The 18,382-nt window shown below is 40.6% G+C and overlaps 1 protein-coding gene across 1 annotated transcript in view; it reads left to right on the plus strand.

The window, feature by feature from the left end:
* Window positions 1-18,382, plus strand: part of ELP1 (elongator acetyltransferase complex subunit 1) — a 65,436-nt gene that overhangs the window by 7,698 nt on the left and 39,356 nt on the right. Inside the window, exons 5-13 of the mRNA XM_050759532.1 lie at window positions 442-522; window positions 4,110-4,195; window positions 7,966-8,062; window positions 8,412-8,502; window positions 9,612-9,735; window positions 10,975-11,068; window positions 13,827-14,057; window positions 15,142-15,312; window positions 17,899-17,998. Of these exons, the coding sequence (XP_050615489.1) occupies window positions 442-522; window positions 4,110-4,195; window positions 7,966-8,062; window positions 8,412-8,502; window positions 9,612-9,735; window positions 10,975-11,068; window positions 13,827-14,057; window positions 15,142-15,312; window positions 17,899-17,998 (1,075 nt within the window). The remainder of the gene's footprint in view (window positions 1-441; window positions 523-4,109; window positions 4,196-7,965; window positions 8,063-8,411; window positions 8,503-9,611; window positions 9,736-10,974; window positions 11,069-13,826; window positions 14,058-15,141; window positions 15,313-17,898; window positions 17,999-18,382) is intronic.

The following is an 18,382-nucleotide window of genomic DNA, read 5'->3' on the forward strand; positions in this document are numbered from 1 at the left end:
TATATTTTAACTCATTCTAAGAGTTGCTGTATGAATACATTCTAAAAGCCCTTCTTGGGTTCTGTTGCTGTTTTTCCCCTTTAAGTCTCATCATTCCAGATGAGTTTAGTAAACAAGCTCCATTGATGACATATATATTTAGAGGTATCTTGGGGACAGGGAGTGTTGAAGTTAGTGGAGGAGGGCTTTGTGGACTTTTATGTTCAACTGTACACACATTAATAGCGGAGCATAAGCACCAGGTGACTCACCTAGGCAAAGCTGTTTGGGTTTTTTTTTTGGTCATTGTTGATTGTTTTTTTAAGTCAAAGCATTTTGGATGAATTCTCTCCGCTTTGTTCAGACTAACTCCAGCTCCTTAGCTTACAGTGCCATAGGTACTTACGGAATGGCAAATTTGTTACGTGGAAACAAAATCATTTTTGTTTGTGTTTCTCTAAGGTCAACAGACCCTGATTATGATGACAAAAGATTTTGAGCCAATCATGGAGCAGCAGATCCACCAGGATGATTTTGGTGAAAGTGAGTATAGGTTTGTTTGCAACATTTTGTGACCTACGTTTCTTCCCATTTTTGACCTGTTCCTTGTACACTAATAGCCATGTCATTAGGCCAAAGAACTGTGAAGGTTAAACCCCCAGTTATTAAATGTCTATTAGCTCAGTTCCTTCAGCCCATCCCAAATCTTAAAAGGCCTACTGGTGCCTCTCCAGGTCTGAGGGTTGGCTTTGTCAATAACCTGGAAAATATAAACCAATGTTTAAGGTCACTTAGATAGTTATTACCCAAACCCTGGAAAAGTCTTAGGCTGGGTCTTCAGTGAAAGGGACTGTACAAGCTAGAATAAAGGTAGTATTTCCGGGATACAGTTTTAGGGAGAAGAAAAGAAAAATGGGATAGAAGGCTGGTTTTTGTTCCTACTGATTAGATCCAATCTGCATTTCCATGGGAACAATCAGATTATTTTCTTGCCAAAATCTAGCCAAGGTCATCTGGGCATTAAGGCTATGGGAGTATTGAAGGGCAGTGCAGAAGAAGAGAGATGTTTATTAAGTATAAGCTTTGGCCATCTTGAAGTCATCAAATAACTGGCCTGATTGAAGAGGGATGGGGAAGAAGATATTCCAACTTCTGTTAAGGTCTAACTTCCTGCCTTCTTGCTCCATCAACTCTGAGAAATTATTTAGACAACTTCTACCCATTTGTTTACAAATAATGTATTTGTTCAGAAGTGATTTTGGAGGACTGGGCACAGTGGCTCATGCCTATAATCCCAGCACATTTGAAGGATGAAGCAGGAGGATTGCTTGAGCCCAGGAGTTTGATACTAGCCTGGGCAACATAGGGAGACCTAGCGTCTACAAAAAATTTAAAAATTACCTGGCATGTTAGTATCAGCACAGTAATGACATGATGTACAGGTATTAGGGTAGCATAAGGGAAGGAAACCAGTAACTGGAGAGGGATGATTTCCCCAAGGAAGCTGATTTGAGCTGAGTCTCAGCTGAATCGGTGTTGGGTAGGTGAGGGATAAGGATGGGGAGTGGTCAGCTGAATTGGTGTTGGGTAGGTGAGAGATAAGGGTAGGGAACAGTCCAAGCAAGTGAATGTGTCCATTTCAAGGGAAGGTTATTTCATAGAAACATTATAGGTTACTCAGGGAACTGTGAGTAAGTCAGCATTGCCGAAGTGGCAGGATGTGAGTGTAGAATGAAATGAATGGGACAGATTTGATTGAGTTTGTAGTGGGGGATTTGTACATTGATCAGCCGTTACAAGTTTTGATGATAAGAGGTTTAAAGAGATTTATCTACTAGAAAGATGGCTTGTGATGGCCATGTTGTTTTTGTGTATGGACAGGAAAGAGACTAGAGGCAGGATGATCAGGTAAGAGGTTGCTGCAGGAATCCAGATGACAGATAAGGAAGGTTTATGTGCGGCTGGAAGCAGGAATGATTCAGGAGAAACTTGAATCTCAATGAGGATGGGAGTACATTTTTTAGAATTAGCTAAAAAACTTTTTTAGAATATACGTGCATGGTTCCCCTTCTGCCCTAGGCCAGTTTGAGAAATACCAGTTTAGAAAGTGAAATAAATAGGCTTTGCGTATGTAAGGTGAATAAGAAAAAGTTGAGCAGGACTCCAGCCAGAACCTCAGGTGATGGGAATAAAGATGCCAGTAACTGAGAGGGAAGATGGGGAAGTGCTGGTCTCTAAGGGGTGGGTGGTGAGATCTGTTTTGGATTTGTTGAAGGACCATATGGGATTGCCATGTGGAGTAGGCAAATACAAGGCTGAAACTCAGAAAAGGCCAGAGCTATGGACTGAGAGTGGTGGGTATGTAGGAAATTCTGACAATTTTGGGAACAGATGGACTTGCTCAGAGAGCAGATGCTGTACAGGAAGAGTCTGGAATCCAGGGTGGAACTCTGGGGCATCCAGCTTTGAGGACAGTCAGAGAGAGAGTAAGAGCACACAGTACACTTTGGGATGGGAAAGTACTCTGGGCCTGGTGTTTCCCACCGACTTTTCCACAAAAATCCTAATGCAGTAAATCAAAGGAAATGTAGTCCAAGTTAAGGTCTTAGGTCTCAGAAATGTGTTTCTCAGTACAAAAATAAAAAAAAGAATCATTCTATGGAGTGTTGAATATTTTTCCTCTATTCTGGGGTCAGGAAACTTGTTCTGAAAAGGGGCTAGGTCATAAATATGTTCAGCTTTGCAGGCTATATGATCTATGTTGCAACTACTCAATTCTAATGTTGAGGTGTGAAAGTTATACACGATACATAAGCACGGCTATGGTCCAGTAAACGTTTGTTTGTAAAAGCAGATGTAGGCTGTAGTTTTGTAAATCCCTGCTATAACCCCATCATTTCTTGTCTTCCACTGGAGAAGTTCTCTTTCTTCACTCCTTGGTCCTTAATCTTTCTGTGGAAACTTGCAGATAGAAGCCTGGGGGTTTGCACCAGGATAGTCACTACCATTTGTATGCAGCAGCAAGTTATGCTTTGAGGTACTGTAGTGCTTGGATGTGAGCAGACAGGAAATGGTCATATGGACCATGATTTATAGGAATTGCAAACAGCCCTGCTTCATCAGAATCAGAATCAATGGCAGGAGAAAAGTATTGGGTCCTGGATTGGGTGATGCTTTCAGGACCATCTTTATTGTGCCTCTTGCAGATGGATCCTACCTCTGGGAACAGAAGCGTTGTGTTGTTTCAGCAACTCTGCCTTTATAGTTTATGTAAGAGAAGCATTATGATCTAGAAAGAACACCAGTCAGCCTGGAAGGCAGAAGACCTGTGTTCTAACTGTGGGCTCCACCGTTAGGGAGGGTCTCAATATCTTAAGTCTATGTGAGGAGCTATTTTGTGACCTGCAGCCCCTCTATCACCAGTGAGGAGCCTGCAATCAGAATTTTATTCCCAGTTCTCGTCTTGGAGTTTTATGTTCCGGACATATTTTGTAAACTCTTCATGTTTCATTCTTCTTACTTATAAGGTGAGGGTGAGATCCCTGACTTGTGTCATCTAAGAAACTTGGCAAGTAAGTTATAAGATGGCAGTAAAATGCTTTCCAGAATAAGGAAGTGCATTTTAAATTCTTCAAAATCATTGCTGCATATAATATGAAACGGGTTTTGTTTATTTGTTTGTTTTGACATGGGGGTCTCGCTGTGTTACCTGGGCTAGAGAGTGCAATAGTGCAATCATGGCTCACTGCAGCTTTGAACTCCTGGGTTCAAGTGATCTTCCTACTTCAGTCTCCTGAGTAGCTGGGAGCACAGGTGTGTGCCATCGTGTCCAGCTAATTTTGTGTACTTTTTGTAGAAATGGGGGTCTCCCTCTGTTGCCCAGGCTGGTCTTGAACTCCTGGACTCAAGTGATCCATCTACCTCAGCCTCCCAAAATGTTGGGACTATAGGCATGAGCCACCACACCCAGCCTGAAACATAGGTTTCTCAAATACTGACTGCTGGTCAATTTATTGAGAGGTCTTAGAGGACCCGAGTAATTGCCAGTGACTAACTTCATGGAGAATAGCAGTGAAACTTTTTGTTTCATTTCATGCAGCTTATTGGTTGTCTTGCCAATTGTTCCGTAGGCAAGTTTATCACTGTTGGATGGGGCAGGAAGGAGACACAGTTCCATGGATCAGAAGGCAGACAAGCAGCTTTTCAGATGCAAATGGTAAGTTTGTGGTTTGATGGATAAAGAGCCTTGACTGGAACAAATGTAAGTTTGCCACCCACCAGGAATTCTGTTGTGTCCACTTAGATGCCAGTAATGAACAGTTCTCTTCTGCTTTAGTAAAACTGCCTAGAGCCTTCAGGAAATGAGTCCCCTTAGAAAGATCCTTTTTTTCCTTGTTATTGCCAAGTTGCTTTGTGATTTATTATCACGGTAGCAAATAATTAGAACCAATATTCATCATCCAGTTCAAAAAATAAAACATCACAGACAAAGGAAATCCCTTGTGTATCCCGTCCCGATGTCCCTCGCCTTCCTCCCCGGAGAGAGCTGCCATCCTTCATTCACATGCATGTTCTCATACTTCTCCCATATATGTGTATGTTAGATATTTTTCTTATTCTGTCGGATGAAAATCTTTGTTTTCCTTACTTCTGGATTAGAAAATTCTAAAGACCATATAATGATGTCTCGATGACTCAAGGCAGTATTTCTTAATCTTCTAATGTAGGCAGCCCCTGAAGGCAGAGGTATGTGGACCCAAGAAGAGTGCAAACTCTTGGGGCACCTGGGGAAGTAGTGTGCATGTCACATTAAATTCATTTAAACTCTTATATTTTATTTTAATATGTACAATATGAATATTTTTTTTAAATATGAACTGAAAAGTATTACCCTTGAGTAAAATTAATGCCCCAAGAAGGTGTGCCATATTTACCCTCTGGCATACTGCCAGGTACCCCCAGGAGCAGTGTATGTCTCTGTTAGAAAAGTACAGATTACGTTATCCTCATAACATTTAGAAGCTATGAGACCTTGGCAGGGAAGTTTGCTAACGTTTCTGAGCCTCGGTATTCTCTGTAAAGTGGACAACATAATGTCTCCTTACAAGGGTTGAGATGAGTGGGTAATAACATAAAAAACAGCTACCACAGCATCAGCACAGCGTAGGCACTCAAATAGTAGTTGCTGCTCTTATTTTAGTAGACAAATAACTTTTGAAACTTTTTTTTTTTAAAAGCATAGTTTTATTTCAAAACAACTATGTAGTGAGTAAAATATGCATGGGGGTCTAATTTAACATTCTGAAGGCTGTTGACTTATTAGAATAGTAAAGGATTATTAGAGGGCGGAAACATAGAGTAAGTGTTCTCAGACACAGCCTTGTTTCTTTGGGGTGATCCACTACACATGCCCAGCTTTGGACGAGTGGTTTTCTTGTCCCCCTGATTTTTAAGTGATTTTTTTTTTTTGGCCGAAGGACTTAAAAGGTATCCATGACTAAACAGAAACTTGACCAAGTAAATAGTTGGTGCAATCTGAATATTCTTTCTTGCTGCAAGCAACAAGTAAATTATGTTACAACTTTCTTTTTTTTTTTTTTTTTGAGACGGAGTCTCACTCTGTCACCCGAGCTGGAGTACAGTGGTGTGATCTCAGCTTACGGCAACCTCCACCTCCCACGTTCACGCCATTCTCCTGCCTCAGCCTGCCGAGTAGCTGGGACCACAGGTGCCTGCCACCACGCCTGGCTAATTTTTTGTATTTTTAGTAGAGACGGGGTTTCACCGTGTTAGCCAGGGTGGTCTCAGTCTCCTGACCTCGTGATCCGCCCGCCTCAGCCTCCCAAAGTGCTGAGATTACAGGTATGAGCCACCATGCCCGGCAGCTTTCTAAGACCATATATTTTCGATTTAAAAGTAGTACTTTACTCATACATGTTATGACATGGATAAACCCCATAAAGATTATGCTAAGTGAAAGAAGCCAGTCATAAAAGAGCGCATATAGTATGATCCCATTTGTATGAAGTTCCCAGAAGGGGCAAATCCACAGAGGCAGAAAGTAGAGTAGAGGTTGCGTAGGGCTGCGGGGCAGGGTAGGGAAGGAGTGACTGCTAATGGATATGGGGTTTCTTTTTGGGATGATGAAAATGCTCAAAATTCAGATTACGGTGATAGCTGTTCAACTTTGTAAATACACTTTAAAAACAATGATTCTTACCACTGAGTTGAAACAAACAAAAAAAACCATTGTGTAATTCAAATGGGTGAACCTTCATGAAATGTAAATTATATCCCAGTAAAGATGTTTAAAAATAGTACTTTAAGGGAATCTATGGTAGTATTGAGAATAAGGCAGTTTTCCATAGTTTGTTAAACTCTGGAGGAGATGACATTTTACTACTGGTACCTGCTAGAGTAAGACTTATCTAGTATTGCCAAAATTAGGATTTATTAGTGATATAGGATGATCCAGGTAATGGGGGAAAAAAACCCCGGGCATCCTATTATCTAATGTACTATCCAGTAAACTACTCTAGCTTTTTTTCATGAACTTTTTCTAAAGGCTTTCTAGGGCCTCGTCTTGGTTTGAAAGTTCACAGCTACCCTTCAGAAAAGAAAACAAAAATCCATGGAGTAGTCAGACGCAAGTACTCATGTGAGCATAATTTACTTTGATTTTTTAAGTTGTGTTGTTCTAGCCCTCAGTCTGTTCCCTGCCTGGGCTCTCCTAGTGCCCAGTAACACTGATTCAAGAGGTTGCATTTAGCTGGGCACGGTGGCTCACGCCTGTAATCCCAGCAGTTAGGGAGGCCAAGGTGGGCAGGTCACCTGAGGTCAGGAGTTCGAGACCAGCATGTCCAACATGGTGAAATCCCATCTCTACTAAAAATACAACAGTTAACCAGGCATGGTGGCAGATGCCTGTAATCTCAGCTACTTGGGAGGCTAAGGCAGTAGAACTGCTTGTACCCGGGAGATGGAGGTTGCAGTGAGCCAAGATTACGCCACTGCACACCAGCCTGGGCAACAAAGCAAGACTCCCTCTGAAAAAAAAAAAAAAAAAAGTAGGTGAGAGAGAGGAATTGAGGAGGATATCAAGGGTTGGGCCTGAACAAATGGAAGCATAATTATATGTAGAAATTTCTATGAGCTACTCTTCTAGAATAGATGACTCAATAATACCCTGCTTGCCATCTACGTTGTCTGTCTTCAATTATTTCCAGTTCTATTTCATATAACGCCTATTTCAGGCCTTAACCCTTCACTAAAGGAGGTTTGGTTTCTATACCATAGGACAGTTTCATTGAGAATAAATTTGGTTAGGCTACCTATGTATTCCCTACGGTGCAGACTATAGTATAGTACTAGCAGAATTATTAGGCTGTTACTAGAATATGATGAAGAATGCCCGGGTGGTCATCTGTCTCCCACCCAGTAGAGTTGGCTTCAGGATTGAGATACACGTGGTCCTGGAGGAGACGTTTCTTCCCGTCATGCTGCAGAATGAGAACATTTCCATGTTTTCGTCGTTGTTTGCTGCTGCCTTTACCACCTCTGTGGCTCTTGCCTATTCACCTTCTTCACATCTTAACTCATCTGTGCCCTGTTGTGAAGCTTACACAATATTTAAACAAAACTCTAACCTGTTGGACAAACAGAACACTTGTTTCCTTGTAGTTACCTGATAGGTTCCTTAGCTCTAGATCTGTAGCTCTTTTCCTCTTTTGCTGTTCTCAGAGGCCACTTTCTTTTTTTTTTTTTTTAATGCCCAAAGGAGGATTTTGTTTGTTTTAAATTTTTTTCTCTTTTTTGGTGATTTCTGGGTTAGAAGAACCAACCCTTGGATGGTTTCTGATTCTAGAGGCAGGCTTTCAAGGTAGCTTAAACCTCGTACAAAAGATCTATATCTAGTGGTGTGAGGCTTGTTTGATTCTGGGATACTTAAGGTCCACCAGTAATGTTGGTGTTTCTTCCCCTCTTTAGCATGAGTCTGCTTTGCCCTGGGATGATCGTAGACCTCAAGTTACCTGGCGTGGGGATGGACAGTTTTTTGCTGTGAGTGTTGTTTGCCCAGAAACAGGTATGGAAATATATTGCAGTTAAACAACAATTAAAAAAAAGTCTTATTAAAATTAAGGAAAATTTTCTTTCTTTTGTTTTGAGTAAGGTATTAATTATACATACGAGGCAAGGATGTACTGATTTAAATGTGAAATGCGTTTAGAGTTAAGAATTAGAAGAGTCCTTTGCGGTCACCTGGTCCATCCTCCTACCTGGTGGACACAAATTTTTAACAAGATTAATCTAATTGGCTGTGTAAAACCGTGGCATTTTTTGTTTGTAAGGAAGGTGTTTGAGTAGTTCTGATTTGACAACTTGTATCATAATGTTCTAAGTGTGTGTGTGTGTTTGACTCCACTCCCGTACAGGGGCTCGGAAGGTCAGAGTGTGGAACCGAGAGTTTGCTTTGCAGTCAACCAGTGAGCCTGTGGCAGGACTGGGACCAGCCCTGGCTTGGAAGTGAGTGGGAGAAGAAACCTTAGAGAAATTCTTGGAACCAGGGTAGAGGTGGTGGTACCCATTGATACAGATAATACAGATGTTTGTGTAACCCAAAAGGATTTTTACATTTCTTCATTTGGTTGTAAGCCTTTATCTATGTTTGTTTCTTCTTCTTTTTTTTTTTATTCTCTAAAGTCTGAATTCAACTTGAATAGTAGATTTTACGCGTCTTCACAGATTCCATCATTCCGAGGCCCCATATATTTTGCATTCCTAATTCTTAAAAGGCTGTGGTTTTAAGGCAGGGTGTATATGAAGCCATTGTACGAGCAGAAAATGGTGTTTAGAAGGGAAGGCCCAGTTTGCAAGACTCTATGGGGCAAATGGAGCTTTTGTGGAAATTAGGGAAAAAGCTTCCTTCCTTGGCACAAAATTCTCACAGTGGAGGATCTGCTTGCCAAGGAACATGCAGGCTGGATTCATATCCCCCTCTTTCCTTCTCTTCTCCTCCTTGGCCCAGTACCCTTGTGCAGGTCACAATTTCCCTGTCATATGTGGCTGCCTGATTTTAGATAGAAGATGTATCTCTGCTGTTCCAGTGGTATCTGTTGTATGTAGACCTCTTGTTTCCCACCAGTTATCTGAATGGTATTGTATGATAGAGCAGAAGAGAAATGTATTTGAATTAAAACCCTAGAGACAAATGTGAATAAGATGAGGCATTTAAGATGTTTTCAACATTTGGAGAAGTCTTAAAAAAGACCTAGCTGAGCGTAGAATATTTGCTGAAGTCATATAATTGAAGGAGAAATAGATTTTGATTTTTAGGACATTATACGTGCAATGGTTTAGATAACTTATTATTTTTAAAGTCATCCAAATGCAGTGTAAATATGTAAGGCTTTGTAGGCAAATGGAACCTCTGTATAAAATAGGATAAGACACTCTTTCCTCTGGCAAGTAAAGTCCCACAATGGGGTGAACCACTTGCCAAGAGACAAGGGACACATGGGATTTAAAACTTCCTTAGATAAAGATACTCATTCATTCATTCATTCATTCATTCATGTTTGCTGTCTTTAGTTAGAGGAGCTTTGGATGTTGTAACACTCTGAGTTTGCTTTAAGACCCTCAGGCAGTTTGATTGCATCTACACAAGATAAACCCAACCAGCAGGATATTGTGTTTTTTGAGAAAAATGGACTCCTTCATGGACACTTCACACTTCCCTTCCTTAAAGATGAGGTTAAGGTAAGTGCCTGAGTTTGTTTCGCCCTCAAATGTAGAGGACTTTCCACAGCTATAGAGGGAATTTTTTTGTTTTGTTTTGTTTTTTGAGACGGAGTTTCACTCTTGTTGCCCAGGCTGGAGTGCAATGGTACGATCTCGGCTCATCGCAACATCCACCTCCCAGGTTAAAGCGATTCTCCTGCCTCAGCCTCCCGAGTAGCTGGGATTACAGGCACCTGCCACCACAGCCAGCTAATTTTGTATTTTTAGTAGAGACAGGGTTTCTCCATGTTGGTCAGGCTGGTCTCAAACCCCTGACCTCAGGTAATCCACCCGCCTCAGCCTCCCAAAGTGCTGGGATTACAGGCATGAGCCAGCGCGCCTGGCCTATAGAGGGGATTTATATTTGATATGGATACATAAATAGAAGCTTTAGAGTAAATAGTAATAAAAATGGTGGTTTCTTAGAACTGATTTTTTTTGTTAAATAAAAGATATATTGTTTTTCCAGTGATTTTGCAACTAATAGCATTTCTCCCCCACCTTAGATAAAACAGAAATAGGAAATAAAAATGCTAGTTTTTATTGTTTATTTTGACAAAAGCATGATTTTTCCAGTAATGAAGATGCTTTTCATTTATAACATTTAAATCTTAAGCGGTTTGTATACCATTTCTTAATTGGTATACAACTAAGAAATTGACTGAAGTGAGAACACATCAAATGGTATCTCTGTGTAAAATTGTAAACATCTGAAGTTGAGAGACAAGTTTAATGAACTCCCATGTAACTTTTACTCACTTTCAGTAGATACTAACATTTTGCAAAACTATTTTCATCTATCTACAACTCTTTGGCCTATACATACACATACTTACATATATTTTTATTTCCTGGAGTTTTAATTCTAGAAATCGTATTTTCAATATTTATTTCTAACAGTTAAGGACATTTTTCTTTACATAACCATAACTCCATTATTACATCTTACCTCAGTGTTGTCTAACACCCAGTCCATATTCAAATTTCTCTGATTGTCTAAAAATGTCACCTGGTATTTGGTTAAGTTTCTTAAGTTATGTATTTCTTTTTTTTAAGTCCTCTACATAATAATGACATATTTTACAGATTTGTTTAATGGCTCTATAAATTAGTAATTTACAGCTAGGGATGAGCTCAGGTAGTGGGATTATTTGATTATAAAGATTTGGAAGTAAATCCATAACTGAAAGCCAATGATGGATCTTTTTTCCCTCCTAGGTAAATGACTTGCTCTGGAATGCAGATTCCTCTGTGCTTGCAGTTTGGCTGGAAGACCTTCAGAGAGAAGAAAACTCCATTCTGAAAACCTATGGTAAGACAGCTGTAGTACCCCAACCTTCTGCCCCATAGAACGTAGTTGAAAGTGGACAGGTATTGGGATTTCCTTCATCCCTTCTACTTAGTCCCTTAGTAGAATCAAAGATGCTGAAGTGGGTAGATGGAAATGGGGGTGATTAGGTTTTGGTTGATTGTGGATTTCAGTCATGTATTGGTCGGGATTCTCTAGAGAAACAATTAATACATACATATAATTCGTCCCTCAGTATTCTTGGGGAATTAGTTCTAGGATTGCCCATGGAAACCAAAATCCACACGTGGTCAAGTCCTGCAGTCAGCCCTGCAGAACACTCAGATATGAAAAGTCAGCCTTTTGTATACTTGAGTTTTGCATTCCTCAAGTACCATATTTTTGATGTGCATTTGGTTGTGGATATAGAATCCACAAGATGAAGGGCTGACTGTATTCATTGAAAAAAAATACGAATATAAATGGACCTATGCAGTTCAAGCCTGTGTCGTTCAAGGGTCAACTGTACTTATATAGAGAGACAGTGAGAGAGGGAACAGGATAGGGTGGGAGGGAGAGAGAGTAATAGAGTGTGGATAGATTTACTTTAAAAGATTGGCTAATGTAGGGGATGGCAAGTTTGAAATTTGCGGGGCAGGTTGGCAGGCTGGAAACTCAGGTAAGAATTGATGTTGCAGACTTGTGTATGAAATCTGTAAGGCAGGCTGGAAACTTAGGCAAGATTTCTGTTACAGCCTTAAGGCAGAATTTCTTCTTTTCTGAGAAGCCTCAGTTTTTGCTTTGAAGGCCTTCAGCTGAATGAATGAATGGGACCCTCCCACATTATGGAGAATAATCTGCTTTCCTTATAGTCAGCCCATTATAAATATTAATCACATCCACAGAATACTTTCACAGCAACATCTAGAGTTTCAGCAGACAGCTGGGCACCATAGCCTGGCCAAGTTGACACAATAAAATTAACTGTTGTAAGTCATCACGTGCTTTCCCTAGTGGATGGTATTACCACAGAAAAAAACAATAACCACAAAGGTATTCTGTGGATGTGAAAGAAGGTTTAGATTAAATATAAAAGGAAAGAATATTTTTTATAGCTTTTAAAATATATCAGTGTGTGGTTTTAAGTATTAAATAATACTTGAAAATGTTAGAAAATAAAGATGAGAAAAAAAGAAATCTCATAGTTCTGCTACTCCGTAATAATCCCTATTCAAATTTTCTTGTCTTCTAGTTTTTTCATGTATGTATCTCAGTATAGCAATGATCTCATTTTTGTTAAAAGTATAGGTATGGGCCAGGTGCGGTGGCTCATGCACTTTGGGGGCCCAGCACTTTGGGAGGCCAAGGCGGGTGGATCACGAGGTCAGGAGATCGAGACCATCCTGGCTAACATGGTGAAACCCCATCTCTACTAAAAATACAAAAAATTAGCTGGGCGTGGTGGCGGGTGCATGTAGTCCCAGCTACTCGGGAGGCTGAGGCAGTAGAATGATGTGAACCCAGAGGAGGCGGAGCTTACAGTGAACGGAGATCGTGCCACTGCACTCCAGCCTTGGTGACAGAGTGAGACTCCATCTCAAAAACATGTGTGTGTGTATATATATACATACACATTGCACAAGAACAGTCACAACATCTGTGCTTACAGAACATCAGCATGTGGTCTAACTTCAAAGTGTTGTAATAATGCGGTTTAAGACTAGGTTGTATTTGCGGTGATCACTAAGTTAAGCATTAGTGAGCAAGGAGATTAAGAAAATGAATTCCTTAATATAACTAATATTTCTTAATATAAATGTAATTCCTAATATAACTAAGGTCTTAATTTATACGTGTCATCTGTTTAGTGAAGGTTGGTTTTGGCATGATTAAGTCTTACTTAATAGATGTTGGAAGGATAATTGCATGCTTATCTTCTTCGGGCAGCTGAATCAGGGTTAATACCCAGATAGCCTGGTACATAAGTGCGTGCAAAGCACCTGAAAGAAAATAAGCATATTAAGCCCAATACAACACAATGATGCTAGTCTAGATCTTGGATTGAGTGTTTTAATACTTTTAATCTAATTGCCAAGTTATCTTCTTCCTAAATCTTCATGAGAAAACCCACTAAAAGAATGCTTTGTCCTAGTAGCCTTCCATCATGATCATAAAGTTTGGAAGTAAAGTTGAAAATAAACATATAGGCTGGGCGCGGTGGCTCACGCCTATAATCCCAGCACTTTGGGAGGCTGAGGTGGGCGGATCACGAGGTCAGGAGATCGAGACCATCCTGGCTAACACGGTAAAACCCTGTTTCTACTAAAAATACAAACAAACAAAAGTTAGCTGGGTGTGGTGGCAGGTGCCTGTAGTCCCAGTTACTCGGGAGGCTGAGGCAGGAGAATGGCTTGAACCTGGGAGGTGGAGCTTGTAGTGAGCTGAGATCGTGCCACTGCACTCCAGCCTGGGCGACAGAGCGAGACTCTGAGTCAAAAAAAAAAAAAAAAAAAAGAAAAAAGAAAGAAAATAAACGTAAGAATAAAAATTGAAAGTAGAAAAAAACAGGAAAATAAACATGTATTTCTTACCTTATTGATTCTTGACATTTTATCTGCACGGAAAGCTACTTTTTGGCAATTATTATTGTTCTTATTTTAGAGAAGAGGCTGAGCAGGAAGGGTCCTTTGAAAAAGAAAAGATTGCCCTTGTCCCCCTCTGGCAAGTGGGATGAAGTCTGCTTTCCAGCCTCTAATGGCCTTCTTTTCATTTTCCCTTGCAGTTCAGCTCTGGACTGTTGGAAACTATCACTGGTATCTCAAGCAAAGTTTATCCTTCAGCACCTGTGGGAAGAGCAAGCTTGTATCTCTGATGTGGGACCCTGTGACCCCATACCGGCTGCATGTTCTCTGTCAGGGCTGGCATTACCTCGCCTATGATTGGCACTGGACGACTGAGCGGAGCGTGGGAGATAATTCAAGTGACTTGTCCAATGTGGCCGTCATTGATGGAAGTAAGCTGCTGGGAAGTGTGTCCATGAGCCTGCAAGGGGTCCTGAACCTACGGCCTGCAGATGTGGTGGTTTGATTGCAACAGTGGGGAATCTTTATTTATTTTGGCTGTTTGGGTTACTTGTTTGATTTTTTATTGAATGGGATATAAGGTGGGGTATATTCTTTCCTGAGAACCATTGTCCCCCCTCCCCACCCCAGTTTCCTGTTATACTGCATCTGTGGCCTTCACACATTTACTTGCCTGGCCTTTGAAGACACTGAAAACTCTGACTCCAGGTAGAGAGGATGACAACAGTAGAGTCTTGTGGGATTGGTTAGCCTTATCTGTTTGCCCTGACACAGATTTATAATTGATCCTTGTACCACCCCACTTGTGCTGCTTTGTTTCCTGATATAAATGCTTGCTGATTATATACTTCTCTAGTATGTTCAGTTCGTGCATAGACGTTTGCCTAATATGAAGATTAGGTTGATATTTTATAATTAGGTAGAAGGTTTTTTAGGGGGTGGGATGGGGAGGGCAAGATTGAGGAGTGAAGTAGTCACCTTAATGAATAGTTTTATTGCTGATAATAAAAGGGAACACTGGCTTCTAAGATTGTAATGTGAGGTGGTATACTAATTCATATTCTGTGTAATGTTCTATATTATACTGATTTTATAGTCATGTATTCTATATAGAGAACTTAATCAGATCTGCCTTATTACCAAATCCACACATAGGAAAGTGCTTTAAGGATTTTGAAGGTATTAATTTCCTTGGTTTAGTGTGGCTTGCTTGCAGGCCTGGATTTAAAGCTAGAGCTCTGACCTCTTGGCCTTTTTGCCTTAGTCCCTGGCACCTGAAACTCCAGGTTCTGAGATGGACTGCTCTAGGCCTGGAGGTGACGATGGCCAAGTATAGACAGAACCCATGACGTTTCCCCACCCCACACTGTTTTTAAACTTGTTCATGAGAAAAACACTGAAAGTTATTTTTTTGTGAATTGCCATTATTGTTTGGATATACTGTGCTATTCAGATGGCTTATCTTACAAATTGAATATCCCTATGTCTAATCCTCTTCTTTCTTTTTCACTGCAGACGGGGTATTGGTGACAGTCTTCCGGCAGACTGTGGTTCCGCCTCCCATGTGTACCTACAAACTGCTGTTCCCACACCCTGTGAATCAAGTCACATTCTTTGCACACCCTCAGAAGAGTAATGACCTTGCTGTTCTAGATGCCAGTAACCAGATTTCTGTTTATAAATGCGGTATGTTAAAAAACTTTTACCGAGATGTTCTGCATCAAATCCCTTCTACTCCTACATAAAAGCAAATTATGGTTTGGTGTTGCCATAGGTCTAGTGTTTCTCAAAATTTTGAAGTCTGCAGTTGATATCATTATCATTATGATATTTAATTGGCTTGGAATTTTTTTTTTTTTTTTTTTTTTTTTAATCCTAACACTGGTTTGTATGAGCCATTCCTTTTCTCTTACTAAACTTGAAGAGTCAGTTATTTAAGAATAACATTGAACTCTGGAAATAACATAGTATGTTATACATTGTTAACATGTTTTACTATTTTCATTGCCTTTACACATATTTTCAGTTGATCTCATCCCTCCTAGGAGCTGTGTCAGAGATGGGATTTTCCACTTTTATACATGAGGGAACACAGTGTCAGAGGTTTTGTAATTTGTTTGAACAAGAATGGACAAGGACCTCGACACAGGTGTTCTAGCTCCTAATCCACTTGTCCTTCCACAGCCCCGTTGCTGTCAGTTCCTCATTGTTTTCCTGATGTGCTGGAGAATCTGAAATTAGTTTTTACTTGTGAGTTCTGTGGTTATGTCATAAATTCTGCTGGCATATGGCAGTGGTAGCCTTGTTTTCAAATATCTTTTGAATTTTCAGAAAAAGCCTAGATAGTTGCCAAGAGAGTAATCAAAATTAATTAATTTAAATGGGAATTCCTTACTTTCATATCAGCTTTTCTGTTAAGTCAGCAGCCCACTGTGTACATGAATCCTATCTGGATATATCACCACTTTCTCTGATTATAGTTTCAGTGTGTCAAATGCTGTTACAGTCCTCCTTAAGCTTTTAAAAATAGCTTTTAAAAAAGTGCAAATATGTTCATTGTCAAGGCAAAAAGAATCAGATGTAAGGTAAGCTTTTGTGGGACTTACCCTATGATGCTAATGAGTTTGTATGTCACTTTATGATGTATGGAATGCTTTGTTCTGTGTTCACTTAAAAAATGGCTTTATATCATTCGTCTATTTAAAGTGTACAATTCAGTGGTTTATATGTGTGCTTATGCATATATATACATATATCTTTGTATATATATTTTCACAGAGTTGCATCCATCACCACGATCAATTTTAGGACATTTTTATCTCCTCAGGATGAAACGCTGTACCACCCAGCATTCATTTTCCTTGAGAGAAAACTCCCTGTGATGAGATAGGACAGGCTGAGAGCTCCACTTTTGAAAGATTGTTTGGCATCAGTATGTGGGGTTGGCCATAGGTTGGGGCACCTGGAGGCAGAGGTTCCAGTTAGGAGAAGCTGTTGTCAAGTGTCCAGGCAGGAGCTAGTGAGAGCTTGAGCCAGGGCAGTGTTCATAGAAATGGAAAGAAGAGAAAGATCATAACAAATCCATGAACTAAAAACCCTGAGAAGTTAAAGAGCCCACTGGGGAGAGTTTGGATATAAGAGAATCTGGAAAAAGAGATCTTGGACTGGAATAGGTCAGGGCTCAGTGCCCAAGCAGAAGGGAAATTAACAACTTGGAGCCAAGTGGTAGACATTTGAGTGGTGTGGAGACAAGTTAGTTCCCTAAATTTTCAAAGATGGTGTTTGATGCATCCTGAGTATGACTCCTTTTTCCCCCTCATTGTTTCTTGTTTATTATATGCCAGCCTTTTTCTAGTACTTGGCTTGTTGTACGAGAAAACTAGTTGTCCTTTGTCTACAACTTGTTATTCTAGGTGTAGACAAAAGATACCAATTAAATATAATGTATCAGATGGCAAGTGCTGTGGAGAAAAATTAAGCAGAATAAGGGACAGGGAGAGCTTAAGGATAAGGTTTTACAGGGGGAAGGTGGCTCTCCTATTTAGTGTGATTCCAAAGGCCTCTCTGTGAAGGTGAAATTTAAGCAGAGACCTGGTGAGAATCACAGTGGGAGCCACGTAGACATCTGGGGTAAGAGCGTCCTAAGCATTCTATGCTTGAAGGTGAAGGGAAAAAAAAGTGTGTTCCAAGCAGAGTAAAAAGCAACCACCGAAGTGTTTAGGAAATAGCCAGGAGGCCAGGGTGGCTGCAGCAGAGCAAATGAGGGGAAGGTGGTGGGTGAGTTCAGAGAGGTGATGGGAATCTGCTCTTGTAGGGCCCTGCGGCTTTTACTCCGAGTGAGGTAGGAGCCACCAGAAGGCTTAGAACAGAGGAGTGCAGTGTTCTGGCTGAATTTTTTAAAGGCTTGCATTGGCTGCTGTGCAGTGAATAAACTGGACGAAGAATAGAAAGAAACTTTTAAGCAGGTGCTTAGGACTTTGGAGAATTGGAGGATATTGAGAGGTGGCTGAAGGCAGTGGAGGAAATTGTCCACAGCACTGGGCTGAGAGGGTAGCCCCTCCACTGGGTCTTGCTGAGATGTGGCCTTTATCAGGGAAGATTATGACTGATGTGTTCTTAAGGGAAAAGCAAAGATTTTAAGGAGGTTGAGATGTGATTATTTTCTAGATTGCTGTTTGCCTTCTAGAACTCATTAATTGCAGACACCATCCCCTTAGTATTAGGTGAAATCTTATAATTTACAATGATAGTATTTGCATTTTTGTTTTCCAGGTGATTGTCCAAGTACCGACCCTACAGTGAAACTGGGAGCTGTGGGTGGAAGTGGATTTAAAGTTTCCCTTAGAACTCCTCAGCTGGAAAAGAGATACAAGTAGGTTCTTAATTATCTTGGGCTCTGGGAACAGAATCAGCCAGCATGCAGTCCTAAATTCAGCCAACTGATAGAGTTCTATGCCTGCTGCTGAGTGGAACAAGAAATAAATACAATGGCCAGGCCCTGATTTTTGGATCTGGTTGGAGAAGCCAGTCATGTAGTTTGTCTGAATGCCATATAATTTGATAGGTAGCAGGAGAGCATGAGTTGTAAGCTGGCCTAGGACCTACTCCCAATAGCGCTTGGTTCTCCAGGAAAAGTCACTTGGGAAAGATGGAGATGACAATGATAAGACGGAGTTGCATTCTCTTACATAAATGGGGATGTATGGGTTGTTAACATGGATGACCTAATGCATCCTCTATCTTTGCTCCATCCCAG

The sequence above is a fragment of the Macaca thibetana genome, chromosome 15, assembly GCF_024542745.1.
Source record: "Macaca thibetana thibetana isolate TM-01 chromosome 15, ASM2454274v1, whole genome shotgun sequence".
Taxonomy (NCBI): Eukaryota; Metazoa; Chordata; class Mammalia; order Primates; family Cercopithecidae; genus Macaca; species Macaca thibetana.